At 48.7% G+C, this 21043-nt stretch overlaps 4 protein-coding genes across 4 annotated transcripts; 2 read left to right on the forward strand and 2 right to left on the reverse strand.

Annotated features, from left to right (window-relative positions):
* Window positions 1-161: 161 nt before the first annotated feature.
* Window positions 162-7571, reverse strand: N7520_007102 (type II myosin; the record flags this gene model as incomplete). Its single annotated transcript, XM_057141036.1, has 5 exons — window positions 162-605; window positions 663-6648; window positions 6705-6889; window positions 6942-7085; window positions 7140-7571. The coding sequence occupies 5 exons, from the start codon at window positions 7569-7571 to the stop codon at window positions 162-164; spliced, it is 7191 nt and encodes a 2396-aa protein (XP_056995042.1).
* A 587-nt stretch (window positions 7572-8158) lies between these two features.
* Window positions 8159-11870, forward strand: N7520_007103 (uncharacterized protein; the record flags this gene model as incomplete). Its single annotated transcript, XM_057141037.1, has 4 exons — window positions 8159-8774; window positions 8825-11157; window positions 11218-11464; window positions 11671-11870. 4 exons carry the CDS (start codon window positions 8159-8161, stop codon window positions 11868-11870), a joined length of 3396 nt encoding a protein of 1131 aa, XP_056995043.1.
* Window positions 11871-16685: 4815 nt separating this feature from the next.
* On the forward strand, window positions 16686-18194 carry N7520_007104 (DHHC family palmitoyltransferase; the record flags this gene model as incomplete). Its single annotated transcript, XM_057141038.1, has 5 exons — window positions 16686-16797; window positions 16860-17364; window positions 17412-17535; window positions 17588-17628; window positions 17678-18194. 5 exons carry the CDS (start codon window positions 16686-16688, stop codon window positions 18192-18194), a joined length of 1299 nt encoding a protein of 432 aa, XP_056995044.1.
* A 1260-nt stretch (window positions 18195-19454) lies between these two features.
* N7520_007105 (uncharacterized protein) lies at window positions 19455-19748 on the reverse strand (the record flags this gene model as incomplete). Its single annotated transcript, XM_057141039.1, has 1 exon — window positions 19455-19748. The coding sequence occupies one exon, from the start codon at window positions 19746-19748 to the stop codon at window positions 19455-19457; it is 294 nt and encodes a 97-aa protein (XP_056995045.1).
* Between the last annotated feature and the right edge of the window lie 1295 nt (window positions 19749-21043).

A 21043-nucleotide genomic window follows, 5' to 3' on the forward strand; every position in this document is an offset into this window, starting at 1 on the left:
TCTTCATGATACATATGGACAAAAGCTAGATAGACAACCTCCAAGACCGAGGCAAACCTCTCCGAATGCGCGTACGCCGGTGACAATAATAAAGCGCGCAGAAAACCAAAAAACCATAAATGCAACTCCAAAAACCACATCATACATATCTCAACCCTTATTCACAGGAATCCCTTAGTATTACTAGGCTTTCGCTGGGGCATGTCATTAGACCCATAAGCAGCACTGCCTCGTCGGCTACCGACATCGCTCATTGCAGCCATGGGTAAGCGGCCGATAGTGCTGGTCCGTTCAACTCGTAGCGCTTTCCAGCCTTCCAATTCCCTTTCCAGGCGTAATGCCTTCTCTCGTTCTTCGCGAAGCTCACGTTCGGCACGACGCGCCTGCATCTGTGTTTCGGTGTCGACTTGCTGAAGCTCATCGATGTTGCGGAGGAGTCGCTCAATCTTATCCCGACCCTTGTTAAGCTCCTCATTCAGTTGACCATTTATCTTCTCGCGTCTGTCAATCTGTGCTTGCAGATCCTTGACTGTGCGGTCGACGTTGCGAAGAGAGCGTTGCTCAGCGCTGTTCTTGTTTTCTTGCTCTTCAAGGTGAGTCTCCAGCTGTAGAGAAAAGGATCAGTATGAAATCTAATAGAGCGAAACGTGGGTGTAGCTTACCTCCTTGATTCGCTTGTGCAAGAACCGCACATCTTGGCTACCAGAAGAGTAGCTCTTGGTTTCAAGATCAACGCATCGAATTTGAATCTCCTTCAGCTGCTTCTCCAAGCCAGCCTTTTCTTTGAAGAGTTGGCTGTTAGTTTCACGCTCGGCAGTGAGCTCCTTCTGCATTTCAGTGGCCAAAGCATCTGCGCGGCGCATCTTGCCAACGGCGGCAGATGAGAGATCCTCCTGCTGAGCGAGTTTGGACTTGAGCTCCAGTAGCTCGCGGTCCATGCTGGCTGCGTTGCGCATAGAGGGACTTTCGCCCCTGGCAAGGTCTTCAAGACGCTCACCGGCTTCAGCCAAGCGGCCTTCCAACATCTTCTTGTCCTTCAGAAGAAGATCACGTTCTGCGGTAGTATCCTCAATGGAAGCACGAAGGTTTCGCACTTGCGATAGTAGTAACACAATCTTCTCCTGAGCTTCGTTGTGGGCTGCACTGGCCTCGTCGCGGGAAGTAGTGATGTCTTGCACCACCAACTCCATGCGGGATTTCTCTTTCGACCAAGTAGAACTGTTGAGCACTTCATTGTCCCACTTGCTTCGTAAATCTTCCAGCTCTTCACGGAGGCGGGCGTTCTCGCCACGGACATTGAGCAGGCGCTCTCGCTCAATCTCGAGTTCTCCGTTTATGGTCGAGAACTCTCGCTGGTATTTCTGCCGAGTCTGTTCCATGGAAGTTTCTTTATCTTCAAGATCAATAGCTCGCTGGTTTCGGTAATCCTCAAGCTCATTTTGAAGACGCTGCTTGGCCTGCAGAGCGCCCTGGAGCTCAGCGGCCTGGTCTTCCATCCGAGCCTCCAATGCCTGCGTCTGTCGCTGTAGGTCCTCCACGAGATCATCCATTTGCTTCCGTTCGGACATGACTTGAGCGTATACCTCTTCCGCCTCCCTGCCTTGTGATTTAGCAAACTGCTCAGCGCGATTGGCCTTCAAAACAGAAATTTCAGCCTGTTCAAGTTTACTGAAATACTCATCTGCCCGACTCTTGTACAGGGTAAGGCTAGATTCGAGATCAGCGGTTCTTGATGTCTCGGCGTCGAGACGGATTTGCAAGTCGGAGAATTCTTGCAAAAGTTGATTGCGACTTTGGACATCTTGGTCCCGGATGTACTGCATCTCTTGAGTTTCAGATCGAGCATCACGCAGCTCCACCTCCAAAGTAGCTTTGCTGCGCTTCAACTTCTCAAAGTGAGCCTTGACATCTCCGAACTCGGCGAGGGTATCATTGTGAGCCTTGAGCAAAGAGCGACGGGAATGTTCCTGGGAGTTAATCAGGTCGTAAAGCTCTTCGTGAGACTTGGCCTGCACGTCACGAAGAGATAATTCGCCAGATCGGATGCTACGCTCCAGTGTCGATACCTTCTTGGCAGAGTCATCGAGCTGATCATGAAGACGTCCATTTTCGCGCTCCAGGAGCTGTACCCGACGGATCGAAGGGCTTTCATCCTGCCAGATGTCACGAGAGGGAGTAGAACGCTCAAGCTGGCTCTGGAGATGCTTGTTCTGCATCTCAGTCATCTGGAGCTTGTTCTGAAGCTCTTCAATTTCCGCAGCTACATCCATCCGGCGCTGGTAACCCTGGGTGTCGACTGTCTTATCAGACCTGGCGGAGTCATTGACTCCTTCATGTGCATTGTAGCGACGGCTGGGTGTAGAGGGATTAGAGGGTCGCTTCAGAGCATTTTCGGAGTTTTTGCGGAAGTGTGCCGGGGAGCGAGTGTTGGCCACCTCGTTCTGGTCGATTTCTTCAAGCAATGCGCGCTTTGAGGATGAATATTTGGCATCCAGATCCTTCATTTCATCTCCGTGGCGACGACGCATCTCGGACAATTGACATTCCGCCCTGGCATATTTCTCCTCCGTGACTCGGAGTCTATGTTGGACGGTATCAAGAACTTGTGCAATATCAACTTGTTTCGATAAGTGCGGCTGTACAGCCTCCCAGGACTGAGCTGGCTCAGATGCTTCCGGCTCGAAAACCCGATGCAAAAGAATTAGCTGGCGATGTAAATCCTCGATTTCCTTGTTAGCTCTGTCCAGAGCACCCTGGGTCTGTCGAGTATTCGCTTGTGCTTGGCTGCGCATCTGCCGTTCATTCTCGAGACTACGATTAACCTCTGCCAACTGAAGGTTGGCTGTGGAAGCCGCTTTTTCAGCATTACGACTCGTCTTGTGTTCGCGATTCACCTCGTGGTTGAGATCTTCAACATTCAAGGTCAATTTCTCCTTCTGCTTCTCGAGAGACGTGATTGTCATCTGCAGATCTCCCATCTGGCGGGTAATCTTCTTATTCTCTTCCTCTAGCTTGGCCTTCTCCTTCTGCAATGTTTGCAGTCGGATTCGGTTGTTGTCACTGGCTTTGGAGGTGGACCGGGCGATGTCGAGGTTTTTTTGCTGAATCTTCGTGAGAAGGGACCGGTTATCATTCTCGGAGGCCGTGAGGCGACCCCGAAGAGTTACAAGCTCCCGTTCCAGACGCTCTTTGTGCTGATCGTGACGAATACGGAAGTTGTCGGACTCTGAAATGGTATGCATAAGCTGTTGAATGCGAGCAGCAAGCTGAGAGCGCTCTGTGTCGACTTCTTCAAGCTGCCGGGCCTTCTCGTCTAGATCGTTTCGCAGCCCCATAATGTGCTCCTCGGCCTGCTTTTTAATCTTGCGTTCGGCTTCGGCATCTGCATTCAAGCGTGCGCTCTCGGCTTCCGTAAATCGGTCCCGAAGCTTGATCAATTCGGATTGTAGGTCCTTTCGTGATGCCTCAGCAGCGACACGTGCCTCGGTGGCGCGACGGAGACTATCTTGCTGAATGTACATCTCTTTCTCGATGGTGATCTTCGAGTCGTTGAGTTCATCGTACTTAGCCGACAGGTCTTTCAGATTGTGTTCAGCGAGCATCTGAACATCGTCCCTTGACTGGCGCTCGCGGCTGAGGTCCGCTTCAGTTTTGAATAGCTGATCTTTCAAATCTTGCACCTGTTGTTCGAGGAGTTTTCTGCTCTCGCTCGCCTCTGCATCCTCAGACCTCTTCTCTTCAAGCAACTTCTTAACACTAGCCGCTTCTCGCTCTAGTTGAGCCTTCTCCGAGCGCATAGCATCTCTTTCTGCCTGAACTTCTCGAAGGCGGTTTTGCATGTTGTCATGCCGAGTTGTGAGCGATTTCTTCTCCGCATCGATGGCTCGTCTATCCTCATCATGTTTCTTTGCATCGTTGCGTAGAATAGTCATCTCACTCTCCTTGCGCCGGAGGAGATCCTCGTAGCCGGTGGAAGTCGTAGACAGCTCGGTGATTTGCTGGCGAATGGTCCGATTGACTTCAACAAGCTCTCGAACCTCCTTCTTGGACTTTTCAAGTTCTTTCGAGGTGTTGGCAAGTTTGATATCAAGATCTTGGTCGGTTTTTAGTAATTTAGCTTCAAGATCCTGAAGCTTGCGATCCTTCAGACTCAGATGACTTTGGAGCATTTTCATTTCCTGGCCCAGCTCTTCGATCTGGGCATCTTTGGCAGAGAATTGCGCCTCCGCTTCAGAAAGTTTGACATGCACCTCGTCCAGTCGAGCTTGTAGCTGGTTCTTTTCTGATTCAAGCTGTTGGATAATTTGACCAGCTTGTTCAAGCTGTGTGATTCGAAGATCGAGTTCCTCGTCGGTCCTCTTCTTTGCGTCGACCAGCTCATCTAATTGCTCCTCGAGGCTCTCCTGGTCCGCGATAGCTCCGGCGAGCTTCTCGGCAAGTTCTCCTTCCCGCAATTGTAAGCGCTTGAAAATCTCCTCCTTGTCAAGGGCGAGAGCACGTTCTCCCTCCAACGTCTGCTGGATCTTGTTAATCTCCATTTCAGTGCGTCGTCTTTCTTCGTCAAGCTTTTGGCGTTCAGAGATATCCTGGGCCATCTTCGCTTCGAGTTCCTTGATCTTGTCGTCACGTTTCTTAACTTCCTTTGCGTTTCGGGTATCGCCGAGAAGGGGTTTCATTGTGGAGAACAACTGCCACCATGGGCTGCTTTTCAACTCCAAGTATGAATGGAAATTTTGTTGAATTATACGAGTTGCCTCGGCCCGATAGAGGCGCTTGTTTGAGATGCGCCTTTGGATAAATCCCCGCGCCATGGATTGGAAGCGTGACATAATGCTTCGAATAAGCTTATCACGCTTTTCTTCCAAGTCGGCCAGAACGCCAGCCCTGAAGAAAACTTTGGTCCGACCCACACGATACCAGGCTCGATCCATGCCAAGCTTTTCTAGCATGATATGAGCGGCAGCCTGGCCCTCCAGATATCCTTTTGGCATGTTCTGGCAAAGAACTTCGTATCTTTGACGGAACTCGGCGAAAGGCAGGCGGTTAGGGAAACCAGTTCGCGCAATTCTGATTCCCTCGAGGACACCATTGCAACGGAGCTGATCCAAAACCAATGGAGCGTGAAGCATTTTCGGTCGCTTCTTGTGGTTTGGCAAGATGCATCGCACGAAATGGGGATGAGTTGAGTGAAGTTGGGCCATCAGGCTGGACAGCTGCTCCTTGTGTCTTTGAGCCACTGTTCTGAACAACCCCTTCTTGACCCGGCTTCGTGGATTCTCGTTTCCTTCTTCGGGTTCTGCACAGTCTGCAAACAGATCCGCAACATGTGGGTAATCTGAACTGGCAAGGAGGCGAGTAATGTTGTCATTCATCGGATCCTTGTTCTTTTCAAGCCAATCTTGTGTGCTGTATTCCACTTCGGCGGCATAATGGGTGAGAACAAAGCCTTGGCTGAGGCGGGAAGACCGGTATTTGGGGGTCTTGCGATCCCAAAGGGAATGTAACTTCTCAGTGAAAGATTTGTCTGTAGCCTTGGGCATCACGCAATCCTCATCAAGACAGGAGAAAATACCGATTGGGTTTGTGAGCTCGATTAGGTCAATTGTGGGCTGCAAGTCTTTGCCAAAATCGATAAACTGCCACTCAATCTGCTCTCGAGCGTATTCTTCCTGCTCAAGAACGAACATGTGGTGGTTGAAGAACTGCTGCAGCTTCTCGTTGGTATAATTGATGCAAAGTTGTTCAAAACTGTTGTTCTCGAAGATTTCGAAACCAGCAATATCAAGCACTCCAATGAAGTAGTTATCATCGGTCATCGAGCGTCCCAGTTGCTTGTTGATTCGAGCCACTAAGTCCCCAAATCCACGTTCGTAAATTCCCTTAGATAGAGCGTCTAATGACAGGCGAACCTGCTCGGGTGTCTGCACTTTCTCCACCCATTCGCGACCAGCTTTAACCCTTGGGTGCAGTAGGCCTTTCACAAATGGTTCGGCGGGAATGCCCAGCAGGTGGCAAGCCTTTTCAACACTTGCGTATCCGTTCGCCCCAAGGGCAGCTTGATCAGCCCTGATACTCTCCTTGGCAATGGTCACATTACCCAGGTGCAAAACAGCAGCGATTGTGCGCAAGATACAGAGTTGGTCATCCTCCGTAAAGTTCATGACATGGAAAGCCTCGATCAATGAGTTCCACTCATCCTTATCGGAAACGCCGACGATGGAATCGTTGCCATCCCGGGTGTAAGCAAAGTCCTCGATTCCAAGACCCGTTAACAGAAGCTTTTCTCGAGTATCTCGGTCTGCACCTTGCAACAACTGGTAAAATATGTGATAGTTGCGTTCATTGGGATTCGGTTTGACCACCCGAGACTTCTCCAATAGATACCAATCGATCCACGCGCCGCAAATCTGACCCGATCTCGAAAATTCGATTCTAATGAATTTTCCGAAACGTGAGGAGTTGTTGTTCCGAACAGTTTGTCCGTTACCAAAGGCTTCGAGAATAGGATTGGCTCGAAGAATTTGTTGTGAAAGGTTGGATATTTGCTTGGTGCCTGACCGCGCATATGGGGTATCGGAAGTGGCGACTGCCGCAAGGTATTGAATGACCTTCTTTGTGTTCTCAGTCTTACCAGCTCCAGATTCACCGCTGGCAAATATCATCAGCCAAACTCACTAGTGATGACAGTCCAGCACGAGACTTACGTTACAAGAATACTTTGGTTCTCACCCTCTTCCACCAGGTTCCTGAACGCTTCATCCGCCATTGCGAAAATATGTGGGCGGGTTTCTTCTCTTCCTCGGCCTTTGTACATCTTCACGTATTCGTTGGTGTAGATAGGCAAGGGGCAATAAGGATTGATCGTGACCAAGAAAAGTCCCGAATATGTCTGTCCCATCAGCATTAGTATGGATCTCCACAAAGCTTGAAAGACAACTCACGTAGATCAAGTCGGACTGGTATCTCGTGTGTAAATTGTGGACCACCGATCCCTCGTTCAGGTGCGTCAGTTCCGCCATGTCATCAGCTTTGTCGAACTTGGCCGGGTTGACCTTGTCTACATGGTCCGCATCGACTTCTCGCTGCTGCTCGAGTAATTAGCTTCACCACTTCCGCATCTGTAGGAAGAATGTGCCTACCTCGCCATCGTCACTCTGCACCAGCAGGCGATTTCCATCCAGTTCTTCTAAGACCAATCCGCGGACGAATGCCTTCTGGGGGTCGCGCAACCAAACATACTTGTTGCCTGAAAAGTCATTGTCTCCCTCCAATCCTCGGATTTGATCTGCCCCCCGTCGCATCTCCTCGGACTTGATAAAACTCGGAGCAAATGTACCTGACGCTACATTATTCCGCGAATTTGACCGTTCCCGGTTCGCTGAGGCTAAAGATATCGGCGATAGTTGTGAGACTGAGGAGTTTCGAACATGACCTTTGCCTAACTCTAGCCCATGAGATGGTGTAATTATGGCTGATTTAGGTCGAGTTTGGGACTGTGGTGCGGGTGACGGAGAGGATCGTGCAAACGGACTCGCCCGCTTCGGCGAGCTGTTCAGCTGAGAAGGAAGCATGTCGAACTAGTTAATAGATCATTATTTGCGCTCGTGGCTGTTTCCCATAGCAAAATCAATATGATTAAGAGGCCAGCTCTGAGAAAGGGACCAAGAGAAGTAGGATAACAAGAGAAAAGTAAACAAGTCCGAAAGGTGGAGGGTAGAGTGGAGATAGACGTGATGTGACGAAGGCGGAGCACTGACGCTGTTTGTTTACAACTTGCGTTCCTCGGGTTCCCGCCGATCTGTGGCCCGTGTCACGTCACATGATCCGATCACATTTTCTGCGCGCTTAATTTCTATCACTCACATAAGACTCACCTCGGGAATCCAAGCGCTCTCCTCCCCTAGAAATATTTTTGAACTCAACACTGCTCATTACCCTTAACTGACTCGACTTCCATCTGTTGAGGACATTTAGCGTGAAATATCTAAAGTGACGCGCGTTGATCTCATCATCAGCCATCTTCCCCTTCGCTCGTAAAGAGATACCTACAGCTCATACAACACTCACCATGACATCGGGTGTTTGATCTCACTTTCACTCGCAATAAATTTGCTTGCATATTCACGACTGTGTCAAAAGAAAAACACGCGATCTAGCCATGTCCAACCAACCACCCCATGCCTTCGGTGGCCACCCGAATTACTCGCAGTGGCCTCCACCATATCCATCGATGCTCCCTCCCGATTTTCACACAAACCCGGAACATTTGGCGGGGGCTCAAGTTCCACCCTTCAATCCAAACCATCCTTTGGATCCTAACATGGCGGCGTTCTACGCAAATGCGCAACTCTCGGGACCTGTCAGCCATGGTCACCCATTCTACCCACCTCCATTCCCGTTCATGAATCCGTTCGACCCGTCGCAAATTCCTCCCCAACCTTTCCCCCCCTTTCCCTTGCCGCCTCTGGATTATGCATCAATGCAGGCGCCCGCAGGGTCCTCGAATCCAAAGCCAGTACCCACAAAAGTGCCTACAATCCACGAAAATGTTCGACCCCACCCCCAGCCGCAGCCTAACCCAAAGGCTGCTTCCATCGACCGCATTCGCGAGGAAGGGGAAGTTAGCGAGGAAGAATCCGGACGGTCAAGTTCGACGAAAGATTCCAAGGCCTCTAGCTCCGCCACGTGGAAACGCAAACCTAGTCACCATTCCGAAATGGAAGAAGGGGAAACAACATCATCAAGGTCGCGCTCTTCAAGCAGGAGCAGTACACGTACGAATTATCATTCCGTTGCTTGGGTATCCTCAACTAACAATGAATAGCTTATAATCCCCCTCTTTCCGTGGCTGCAGACCCTGAGGTCCTGGATCGCGCGATCGAAATGCAAAAACGAGAAACTACCACGACTTCAAAAGAATCTGAGTTATCGAGGGCAGCAAAGCTTCGCGTGCAAGCCCAGGGTGCCCTTCTCAGTCTAGTGCCCCATAATATCCAATACAATGAACTGGTGGCAGAAGGCCTGAACCCAGAAATCTTACGGGAGCTTTACAAACAGGTTGGGATCAAAGTTGTCACTGAGGCAGATAAACCCGTTCCGAATGCAACATCTCAAGTTCCCGTGTCGATCAAGCAAGCAGAATCGGCTGCGCCAAAGAAAGTCGATAATGGCCGACAGAAGTCTTCAACTGCACTTCCAACTCCTTCATCAGCCACATCTTCCGCTCCTCAGTCTGACTCGGGGAAGCCAATGGAGAGAAAAGAGGTGATCGCCAGAATGCTTGCTGCTAAGGCCGCAAAAGCGTCCGAGGCAGTAACTAAGGCGGTGTCAAGGGAACCCTCAAGCGTTGCAGTCACTCCAACCCCATCTGCTACTCCCAGCGAGGGTCTGGTTACAACTGTGGTTCCTATGAGGGAGAAGAACAAGGCCCAGACGGAGTTGGCAAGACAAAGAATTGAAGAGCTCAAAAGGCAAGCACTTTTAAAGAGCCAACAAAAGGCCCAGCTTAATCAACCTAGCAATGCCCCTCAGGTTGATCGACCTGCAGAGGATTCGAGTTCTGCGACCCAAACCGTTCAGCATCCACTGCCCGTTCGTCCTCCTGCACCTCAAACTTCGGAATTCGCCACAATTCCAGGACTATCTATGACTGGGTTGAAGACAGATTCAAACTCAAAGAACCCTACCGATGCCCCGCGGGGATTTGCTGTCGACTCGACACCTGTTTCCCGAGCCGGGCAGCGTAAACGGCCTCGGGCCTCGGATTTTGACGAGCCTGATGCGGCTTACAAAAAGCCAACGGTTTATGGAAAAAGCCATTCGGGCCCTGCAGATCGCCTCATCATTGAATTCAGTGATGATGATGAGGATGAATCACTGTATGGAGATGACACCGGCGCCATGGATGTGGACTCTAATCATGAACCGGAGGCTCAGCCTGCGATGGTTATTGATAATTCTCGACCCGCTCTCCAAAAGTACCCATCATCTACTTCAACGCCGCAGGGTTTTCCATGGCAAAGTGACAGCGAAAGCATGCGACAGAAGGACTTGGAGATCCAGGAAATGCATCGTAAGATAGCACTTCTTACGGCACAAGCAAAGGCGAAAAAGGCAAAATTAGCTGCCAATCGCACTGAATCTCCCCGTACAATCGATGGTTCAACTGCGTCCTCACCATCGGCAGAGATTTTGAGTCCCGTGGGCGGTTCCACTGCCGCTACTTCATCTCTCCCAGCGTCAACCGCAAAGGCAGCGCCTGGCCAAGCCGGGGCACAGCATATTGCCCAGACTGAAGGTAAATGCTCCTCGAATCGACCTCCTATCGCATTCTCGTATCAAATCCCTAACAATACATTCGCAGTGTCTTCGAGCCCTCAGGCACCAGCCTCTGTAAGCATGCAAGAAAATGATTCGGGTGATGAATCTAGCACCATCCCACAGGCTATTTCAACGGTACCCTTGGTCACTGAACAGCCCGTCAACTCTCATATCAATCCGCACAACGATTATTCTGCATCCCCTTCCAGTCCCACTCAGTCCGACTCTTCTAGCTCTGCTATGGACGAGTCTGAGGATATCTCAAGTTCTCGCGAGAGTTCTGCCAGTGAAGAAGAGCCTGCGACGTTTGGTGAACAACCAATATTGGGACTTGTGGCCACCGCCCAGCCTGAGGGCACAAATCCCATTGTGAACGGTTTTACCGATTCACTCAGCACTGAAGAAGGCCCGAGTGAGCGAGAATCTCCTGCCGAGCCCCCGGTCTTGGATGTTCCAGCCACCTCTCTGTCTTCCGGGGATCATGCCGACTTTGCTCCTAGCCACACCATATCTGAAGGTTCATCACTCGATATGACTCAAAGCATTGTCACCGTGGAGGATCCTGGAAACCAGGAAACCCTTGTCGAGCAGTCTCTCCGAGAATCATCTTGTGCATCAGAAGAATCGGACGCATATGAACCTCCAGAGGCCGACACTACATCAGAGCCCAATTCACCTTACAGCCCTCCTTTCAGCCCCGCTCCTCATGCTCCTTTAGATGATCCGGAGAACTCGATGGCTATGCTGGACGATCTTCCAGCCGATAAACCACTAACGGACACCCCCCAGGTGCCGGTAACAGCACCGCACCCAGATTCTCAGGTCGAAACACTCGGTGTATGAAAAATATCTTTCCTACATAATATTTGTTGGATTGAAGTACTAAACACCCCTCAGAACCGAACGTCATCTGCATCGGCCACCTCGCAGTCAAAGTTTACTCCTTACGTCAGCCCTTTGCGTTCTTTTAAGGCGTATCGATACCACCCTGCCTACGCTGAAAATGTTTCGGACGGCTACCGTTCGCTAACCTACAGCCATGAAATTAACGAGGATACTTGCCTTTGCCCTTACGAATTGGCTGGTGGTGTGTGCAATGATCGGTCTTGTCAATTCCAACATTTCCGGGACATGACTCTTAGCGGTGCGTCGACAACTTAAACGTGCAACCTCTCAAACTGGTTTCCACTTGCCTTTTGTATTTCTTTCCCTCCCCATTTCTTTCGTGGGTGTATTGGCTCCCTTGCCTCATCTCCCAGCATCTCTCCTCTTCCATTTGCCATCATCGTTGCCCATTTGTTTCATTCTACCCTGTCCGCGTGCTGACCACAGTGTCATTAACCTCGGCAGATGACAAGATTCTCATCGAAATGGGCTCCGTTCGAGAGGGCCAAACCGAAGAAGAAAAAGAAACCTATCTTGCCGGGTTGAAGGAGATCATCAACGAGATGCGACGTGACAAGGTGAAAGATTTCAGCACCGTGGCTTCTGAGATAGCCGCATACCGTAGGCGCTTTCTCCAAGACCCTTCGCGTGTTTTGTCCCTGTAACATTCAAGCATGCCCTTCACATGCAAGATATTCTCGAGGTGAACGAAATGGCCTATTTGGCTTATCTGATTGGATATCTTTGATATCTCCTTTCCCTTGCCCACTTTTCTTTACGATACCCCCTTCCCCGTCCCTTGGACGCTGAGGTATTTTCAGCTTCTTTTCCCTTCCCTTGTTTTTCTACATGATTAGCCAGCGCGGCGTTCTGCCTGCATTCGAATTCATCGCCATGAAGCAGTCTTTCTGCTCTACAGTCAATCTGACTATGATCTTAATCGATCCTGGCACTGTGATTATTCCAGTCCACAACACGGCGTTAGAGCGCCTTCAATTCAGCTGGTCGTATTTACGCAGTTGTGCAGCTTCCGACTGTCATTCTGGAGCCCGTTTAACGCCTTCAAAGGGTCCTGCATGCTTGGTCATTTGACTTTGGAATGGAAGGGTGTATGATTATTATGCACCGGACCATGGGAAGCAGCTATTGAGCACATATTAGCAATTCAGTTGTGAATATTACGTATTTTATCAGTTCATTCCAATCTGGAAAACTTTAATGCATTCTTTAATATGTTTTCATTTCGGCACCGTATGGCCTTTATGTTGGTTGTATGGATATTCGATTAAGCTACAAACATTGAAGTCGAGGTTCGTACATATACCTTACGTATATAGTCATCCCATAACTACCTGAGTTGGTATATGCCCGATGGCATCAAATTAGGGCTTGGCTGTAAATCGGCCCAAGATGCAGATGATCACACAGTCACAGACACTGAGGATCATCCTGCATAGAGTTTATGACTCAAATTCCTTCGACATATGTAATCCGTTACCAGCACGCCGGTTCCATATGTACGACAAGGATGTTTCTGAGGTCTTGACTCATGAACATTTCCAAGTTGTGAAGAATCCTCGATACCGTAGCATCCGAACGCTCTAACCACGTGCATGTGCCGATCGAATACAACCTCAACCTCATTGACAATATGAAACATGACAGAATCCAGATACTATTTTTATTTCTGCAGCCTTAGAAGCAGCTAAATAAATATAAATATATTTTGCAAGGTGAATATACGTTAGCCCCGGGGGCAGGGGGCCAATTCCAACGTCGGTGCGTCCAAAATAAACATTCATGCAAGAGCTCAGTTCACTTCACCCCACCATCAGCATGTAATTTAGCGACTCATGAAGTCTCAGCCCTAAATCACCCAGGCTCTATCATTTAGATGTCAGCTTCAAATATTAAATTGTCAATACAATTAAAATAGACCAATCGCCTTTTTTGTGCAGCTGACCCGACCGTTAGCCGTTTGAGATTATGTGCTAAGTATAGTCCCGTCCGGTCGGGGCTAAAACCAGTTCATCGTTAACTAAATATATGCGAGACATTTGTGGGGTTCGTACAAGTACAACATTGTAATGAAAATGATAATACCTCATGCGTGTTTCAAAATTAAATCCATTCATATTCCCCAGGGGATGCTGACACTACACGTGCAGGCTAATGTACTGCAGTTTCATGACAAAAGAGACCACTGATAGCTGAAACCAACTTTCTATTCTCAGCTGAGCCAAGTCAAGTCCCAATCTATTGGAAAGCCTAAGGCTTCCGGCGCAGGGCTTAGGCTTATGCATGACGTCTTGACCGTAGCTGATACTGATACTGATAAGCAAGCTGATAAGTGGGGCAAGCCAAAGTATAGACATTAAGTGAACTGTGGAATAGCTAATGCTTGAATTTGATTTGATTTGATTTAATTTGCTTAGCTGGATTGTCTCAAGGCAGACTTTTACTATTGCTTAGGAATTTGGAATTCGTAAGAATTGAATCACTATATTTCGATGCGATGGCAATCGACTATTGGCTTCGGTGTACTCCGTGGACGCCTCACTTGAAGTATATTTCGTATTCGAGCACGGGATCTCGGCATGCTCCGCGAAACCTCGAAAGGATTTACTTCAATTCCACGGGCGCGGGTGAAATCCTACGGTGCCCGGGGGCGCGCCAGTTTGGCGCCTGTGCCTGGGCTTTCTGAACCCACTTGGTCATTTGTCATGCATGTATCCTTTAACCATTGCATCCATTTACGGGTGCTTTATGCTTTACATTTTACACTTTACACTTGACGTTGTATGAAAATGAATATTTAAATACTTTCATTAACATTGAATCTTCTTTAAATGCGCGATAATTGAAAGCAACGACGTCACGGCTGAGGCGATGCAAGCTAGTGGGGGAAACTAAGATCGAAAAAAGCAAGCTTCGCGGACCAAACAGGCGGGCGCAAATGTCTAGCGTGACAAAGAGAAGAGACTCGAAACTAGTCTAGAGCAACTTAGTACTAACGGAGTACTCAATACGTCAAAGATGTGGACATGTCCGAACTCTCCTCAGCACTGCCTCCGGTTTCGCGCATAGAAACGCCCAAGTGGACCTTTCCTTTTTGTTTTCTCCTTCATGGACCGGTCCGTTCTTTATTGCGCTTGGCGGGGCTGAGACGCGCGGGAGCGGGTTCGTGGAGGTTTACAAAGAGTGTTTTGGGGCCAAGAGTGTCGGGGACTTAGACTTGGACGGGAGGATTGTATGATGGACCGCGACTTTGACCAGGGTTGTAGGGCTGGCGTCATGTATATGCAGGACCAAAGAGCGGCAGATTACTTTATTTTTGTATTTTTTGGACTTTGCGTTTTGGGTGACTGATTGTTTGATTTGGGGCCAGGAGCAACAGACTAGTCCCGGGCGCATTGACGTGGAGACGTGGGTGGGATTGGGCGCTTCCAATAGGACTGTGCTTCCGGGCGAGCCTCAGTGAATGGCTAAATGGTATTGGCTAGTCCGTTGCGGCTCAGTCGTGCAGGGTTGTTGCCTTTCTCCAGAACATCCTGTTTGCAGATCGAGTCATTATGACTCAAAAATCTTCTGTCTGCACTGCGGCATGACTGTAAAGGTTTTGGATAGATCGATGGAGATTCAAAATCAAATTCAAAGTCAAATTTCTTTCTTTGAGACACAAAAGAGCGAGGCAGACAGGACCCGCCTGCTTACCTCATCGCCCCTAGCTAAATTAAGCAACAGAAGTATACATCGTTTCTAGTTCTCGTCTAATCATCAATGAAATAATCCGAAAACAAATGCAAGGTGAAAAGGAAAAGGAATCGGCAAAGCAATACATGCACCAGGCCATGCTGAGTATCATCGTAAAAAATGGGAAAGCAAAGGTAAAAACACAGGTATCTCTCAAGAACTGGAACATGTTAGCTTTTATGTCAAGGCTAAGTAGAAAAGGAGCCGTACCATTTATTCATAATCAATCACACGCATGGGTATCTCATTTCACGGAGACACAATTCGGGCAGGCCACATGGTTGCAATTGATGCACTGTGGTTGGTGATTGTAGACTTTGGGACCATCGTTGCACTGGCAGCAATAGTACATGTATGTTCCACCATGTGAGAGGAATGAGGAAGCAGCAAAGTCTGGCCTCAATGATCGGATTTGAGATAGATTGACACTGGGCAGCATTGGGTTTGACTCCAGAGAGTGCATGTGGGTGTTCATGTTGATGGCGGCCGGGTAAGGTGAAGTCTCGTGGCAGTGGGAGTGGGCATGAAGAGAATCTGAACCTTTCTCTACTTTGCAACCACTGCAGCGTCGTCTGCTACAATTGATGCAAGCGACGTGGACGTCAGCATTGTGAGGACCGAACGAGCAGTCACAGCAGTACCAAAGGGTAGGCATGATGAAGTGTTGAAGGATGCTGAGATATCAATACAAGAGCAAGAGCGAGTAGTTATTGAATGATTAGATCGAAGCCGGAAGGATTCGATCAGGATGAATTAAGTTGAAGTGGAAGGATCAGAAAAACGACAGGCATGCAACGATCTATATAAGGCAGAGATTTTTTGAATAAGAGAAGGACTTCAGGCAACGTCGGAGCTGTGGCTAGGGAATTGACCCTGGTATTCTGCCTTATTCTGCCTAGGGCCATATTTGGAAAAGTGAAGGGACCTTCACCCGGGCATGGGGCCATGATTAACGGGGTCCTAATTTGCATCATCATCCCGGGGACCGAATGAGGGACCCGATAAAATGTGGCTTGTGGCCTTAGCCTTTGCCCAGGGTGAAAATCCACTTTTTTTTTCGTACCTGGATCTGTATGATTCATTGTTGACTCAATGAATTCACCCAAGGCTGTCATGTTCACCGCATCTGTAGGGCGAGGTTAAAGGGGGAAAAGTAGGGTTTTGGCGTATTGGTTGTGGCTCGGCGGTGCAAGAACTAACGGTGACGGTCCCGGAAAGCCTTGTGCCCTTGGAAACTCCACTGACAGGCAGAAGCCAGGCATCTGTCATCTGTGACTCGAAATTAAGAGTCATTTATCCCCTGTTGCCTAAGGAATTGATTTTGGATTGATCTCATCATGTTCAGAATTTCTTATTTCTCATTTCCCTCCCACAGAGATCTCCCCGATCCCCCCATTTTTACAACTCCACACATCTTTCTTCTTTCTCTTGTCCCCGGTACTCCTGGGTTAAAGATATCCAGGGGTACCAAAGGACTAAAGAACAAAATGACTCAAATAATCCAATATTCAAATACCCAAATACTCTGATAGTCACATTCTTTGATCTTTGAGCCTCAATCGGATCTGTGCATCTACCCCCGGTCGCATTGATCTGACCCGAAGACCGCTACTGCGGGATGAGAATTTCCCAGTTTTGTTTGTCTCAAATGATTACGTCAGGGGCTGCAACCTTCGCTTTCTCCGACTTCCACTTCACAACTTTCATGTATATCTTTTATTAGTTCGATGGCAACCCGCGCACAGAAGCGCGTCAACCTTGCGGTTTCCAAGGTTATTCCACCCTTGTTAGTGGGGTTCATGATTTATGCCTCTTACGCGGTCACGAAACCAATATGCAGTGAGTGGTCGCGCGACTACGGCTTTTGGCGAAGCTTGACTAATCTGTACTTTTCTCTATAGTTGATTATCTTATCCACCCTTTATCATCCTATAATCGAAACCCTCGTGTCGGCGCTGGCGCTGCAATAATCGTCGTCTACTACATTCTCTTAATATTCATGCTTGGGACCTATCTGCGACTTCTTTATAACGTTATTTGCAACCCCGGCTATCTTCCTCTCGGTGCCGAACGTCTGCAGGCAGATGCGGCTGCACAAGAATCGAACAAAGGATTTGGTTGGTGGAGTTCGAAGTCTCAACAAACAGAAAAGGCGGACGAGTCCTCAGATTTGGAACATGGTGTGAACAATGATGCAGCCCAGGGAGCCCAGGGAGCCCAGGGAGCCCAGGGAGCCCAGGCAGATACACTCGGTCTAGAGAACTTTTACAGGAAAGACGTCTTCGTGTGCCAGGATGACGGGCGGCCTCAGTATTGCTCAACGTGCTGCCAATACAAGACCGATCGAGCGCACCATTGTCGGGAAATCGATCGCTGCGTGGCAAAGATGGATCATTTCTGCCCCTGGTATGTCAAAATCGAGCGCCTGGAATTCAATCGCTCACTGGAAATAGGGTCGGTGGTGTCGTCTCGGAGACAACCTTCAAGTTCTTTATTCAGTTCGTGGGATATACAGCCATCTTCTGTATCTTTGTTCTCATTGTGTCTGCATACTTTACAGCAGAAGTACGGCGTAACGTATGTATCCTATTACACCTTATTTCCAGATTTACTGACTTTCTTTGACCAGACTGGGTCCGTCAACCCACATTGGTGTGTTTGCCTTGGACTGTAAGTGACATCGCTCACATATTCGAATCACCGACTAATTCTTTCCCAGGGCCGCCTTTTTCGGCTTTTTTACCGGCGTCATGACTCTTAGTTCTCTCCAAATGGCCATGGTAAACGTCACCACAATTGAGAATTTAAGTCGTCATTCCCACGTCTGGATACTCGCCATCCGAGTCCCTGAATATCTCCTCGACCGACTCTGGGTCAGCGAATCCGCATGGGCTCCTACGTTCCGCATGGTCTCCTATCCACCACAAGGAGCTACATTGCCATCGCCATCGCCGCCCCAACCCACAGATTCTACAACAGAACGCCACGTGTTCGCCATCCTGCACACCGAACCTGGCGAGAACCCATTCGATCTCGGTTATTGGAAAAACCTACAGCAGGTCATGGGATACAGTCTCACAGACTGGCTTCTTCCTCTGAGACCAAGTCCATGCGCTGACCACACCAGCCAAGAGAGTACATTCGCTCTAGGTCCCGTGGTGACCCGTCTAAAGCAGGAAGCGGGCCTATTACCGGCCCTTGAGTCACAGCCCCAATACAATAGTCAAGGGACATAGCTCTAGACCTAGACATAAAAATTGCCCTTTCCATTCACCCCTCATGTATCCACCCATAGGTTAGTGTTTATGTGAGAATTGAAAAAGAACAGACTAAATATCCCGAATCACCCAACCAAACTAGTTGCAAGAACATTATACCGATTGGCATCCGCTCCTTACACCATAGGGCTGAGGTGCAATAGCAGGGATCAGCGTTTGTGGGAAATTAAGCTGACATGACAGGAATAAGCCTGGACCTGACATAAATAAACTAAACTTAAACAGTTCCCTTCCACTTCAATTGGAAGATGAAAAAGAGTATCAAGAACCTATGCATGAGATGATCATCAAACTGGTTCGGTTTCGTAATCCACTCCTATCCCGGAAGATTTGAACGAGGCCACGCTATGCAAATGAAGATGCAAATGCAGAAAAGATCGTAGCCAAGATTAGACCCCACGCTAATCTTCGCACAGTCCCTGCCGCCACGCTGTGAAGGTCATGCACGTGTGAGTTGATCCAAAAATAAATTCCTGAGGTGTATTTGGTTCTGCTATTACATTTTTTGGGTTGTCTGAGGGCTTGGGGGACGGAGCTTTGATGTTTTAGATTCTGGTGGGGAATGCCCGAGTGGGGCGCGAGGCTTCTCGGAGTCGGAACTACGACGGTGAACGGGAACCCCGGGGACTAAATCAGGGCACTTGGTGTAGTGGAGGGGAGGGATTAATGAGGGAATTACATCGAGTCTTTATCGTGGTGAGGTCTGTATGTATTGTTTGTAGGAAGAATAGGATGCGGTCATTGCACTGCTAAACTACATCGTGAATGAATACCTTGAGAGGTATGTGTTATAGCCGAGAGAGGATTATGTGAACTAGGTCAGAATCATGGATTGAATTGCAATTGGAGTGTAGCATTCGATCAATCTGATGACTGACTCAATTCTACTATGGAGCTCCTTGAGTGACCAGATGATCCCAATGGCCAATGATTTAGGAATGAAAGGGTCATGGATGAAAAAAGAATCGAAGAAGTTATTCAAGGAAAGTGATTGAAACCAAAGATAACCTAGATAAGACGAATGACAGTGGTAGATTGAAAACCGAAATCAAACCAAAGAAAGTACGTAGACAAACTCGAAATTGACTGATGTCTTATAGAACCCACTATACCCTGAAGTGACCAACCATAATTTCCAACTCCAAGCCATGAACCATAAGCCCTAGACACAGAACTCTTCTATCCCAGGCGCCTCGCTTTTAGCCAAACAGCAAGATCTCAGGTAGATGCACAAGTGTGGCATCGTGGATGACCACAGCAGGCGCAACGCTCGGGAGCTAGGGCGTCATTGACCATCTGTCCACAGGCACAGCAGATCCAGAAGCTAGCATGGGTCACTGGAGCTCCAGATCCCACTTGACGGGCAATCAGAGTAGAGTATGTGGACCGGCTACGATTGACTGATTGGGGCTCGATGACCTGATCGTATTGATAGATGTAGCTGGTGGATTGCTCTGAGGTTTCTATGTTCATGCCGGCCGGGCTGGCGAGTTTGGAGCGTGCGAAAGACATTTTGCTTAAGTGTTTCAAGGTTGTCTTCGTTGTATGAATGTCGAAGATTGAGATAAGATGCAATTAGAATCGATGAGAAAGATCTTAGAGTTCAGTTCAAATCAAGTCAAGTCGCTGGCTGAACGAATTCGATGATGCGAAAGCAGTCCTTTAAATATAACAGAAGGTGAAGCCTATCGCACTCTGCTGTGCTTAGAAACGGAATACACAGCACTGTATCCACATCCACCACTTGCCTGGGATTCTCAGGCGATGAGGCCGGGCAAACTCCATCGGGGCGAGGGCGAGCAATGATCGGTGAAGCAGCCATTCAGATCCAGAGCCCGATTCCAGCACTATATCCTCATGCATTCCCTAGCCCTAGGTTGTCGACAACACTGCCGCCTACGCCCAGGTATGCTGGCAACATATCTTAACCTAGGCGCCGACGTGCTGGAGGATGTTAGTAAATGACAAACTCAGAGGTAGCTGGAAGTAAGGAGCTAAGGATCTTCGCTTTAGATTCAATCCACCAGTGACCGGTTGTCCCACGGTTACAGTCCCGGGTAAACAGCTTGGCATCTGTGCATGACGGCGACTCCGGCCAGCGGTGCCGGGTCAGGGGTTAAGGCAACGAGCCAGGGCTAGGGCTTGGAACTGTTTCTGATATCTGATCCTGGTTACAGTGATCAGTGATGCGCTGGATGTGCTCTCATTGGCTTGGCTTGGCTTGTTTGGGTTAGAGTCGCCTGGTGTCACAAGGCCAATATATCCCTGGGTTACAGGCAAGGTACTGTAGGCGGAGTCTTTGCCCTTGGGTAAGTGATTCCCGAAAAGAAGAATAAGTTTAGAGATGAAAAGTGGGGAAGGGTGAGGCATATAAGAGCAATCGCTGGTTGCTGGTTTCCATCTAAAACATTGAAATTCTAGAAGGGATGTCAGGAACGGAAGACCAATCATAGAGTAAGGGATTATGCCAATCATGAAACAATCAGCTGATTGGATCACGGACGAGATTTATGGAGATTTATGGATCCCGCTGCCCGACGGAAGTGTTTGTGAATTCCGGAAATTACTGCATGGCCATTTCCTATCTGAAAATGTGGATTCGAGGTCAAAATTTTTTTTTGTAGAGAGAGTTTGTGTTTTTGCTTCATTTTGGGTGACATCAGGTGATTGTTCACCCGGGGAAGTAACAGAGCCTCATTTGACTATTCTTTTCGGGTGGAAATCGAGAGTAGAATAGAAAATCCTAGATCCATGGTTACAGCCGGGTTCTCCCACTTGTACCAAATCTTGGGATATAAATACTGGAC

Source organism: Penicillium odoratum (genome assembly GCF_028828045.1).
Source record: "Penicillium odoratum strain IBT 22623 chromosome Unknown utg000005l_segment0_segment0, whole genome shotgun sequence".
Taxonomy (NCBI): domain Eukaryota; kingdom Fungi; phylum Ascomycota; class Eurotiomycetes; order Eurotiales; family Aspergillaceae; genus Penicillium; species Penicillium odoratum.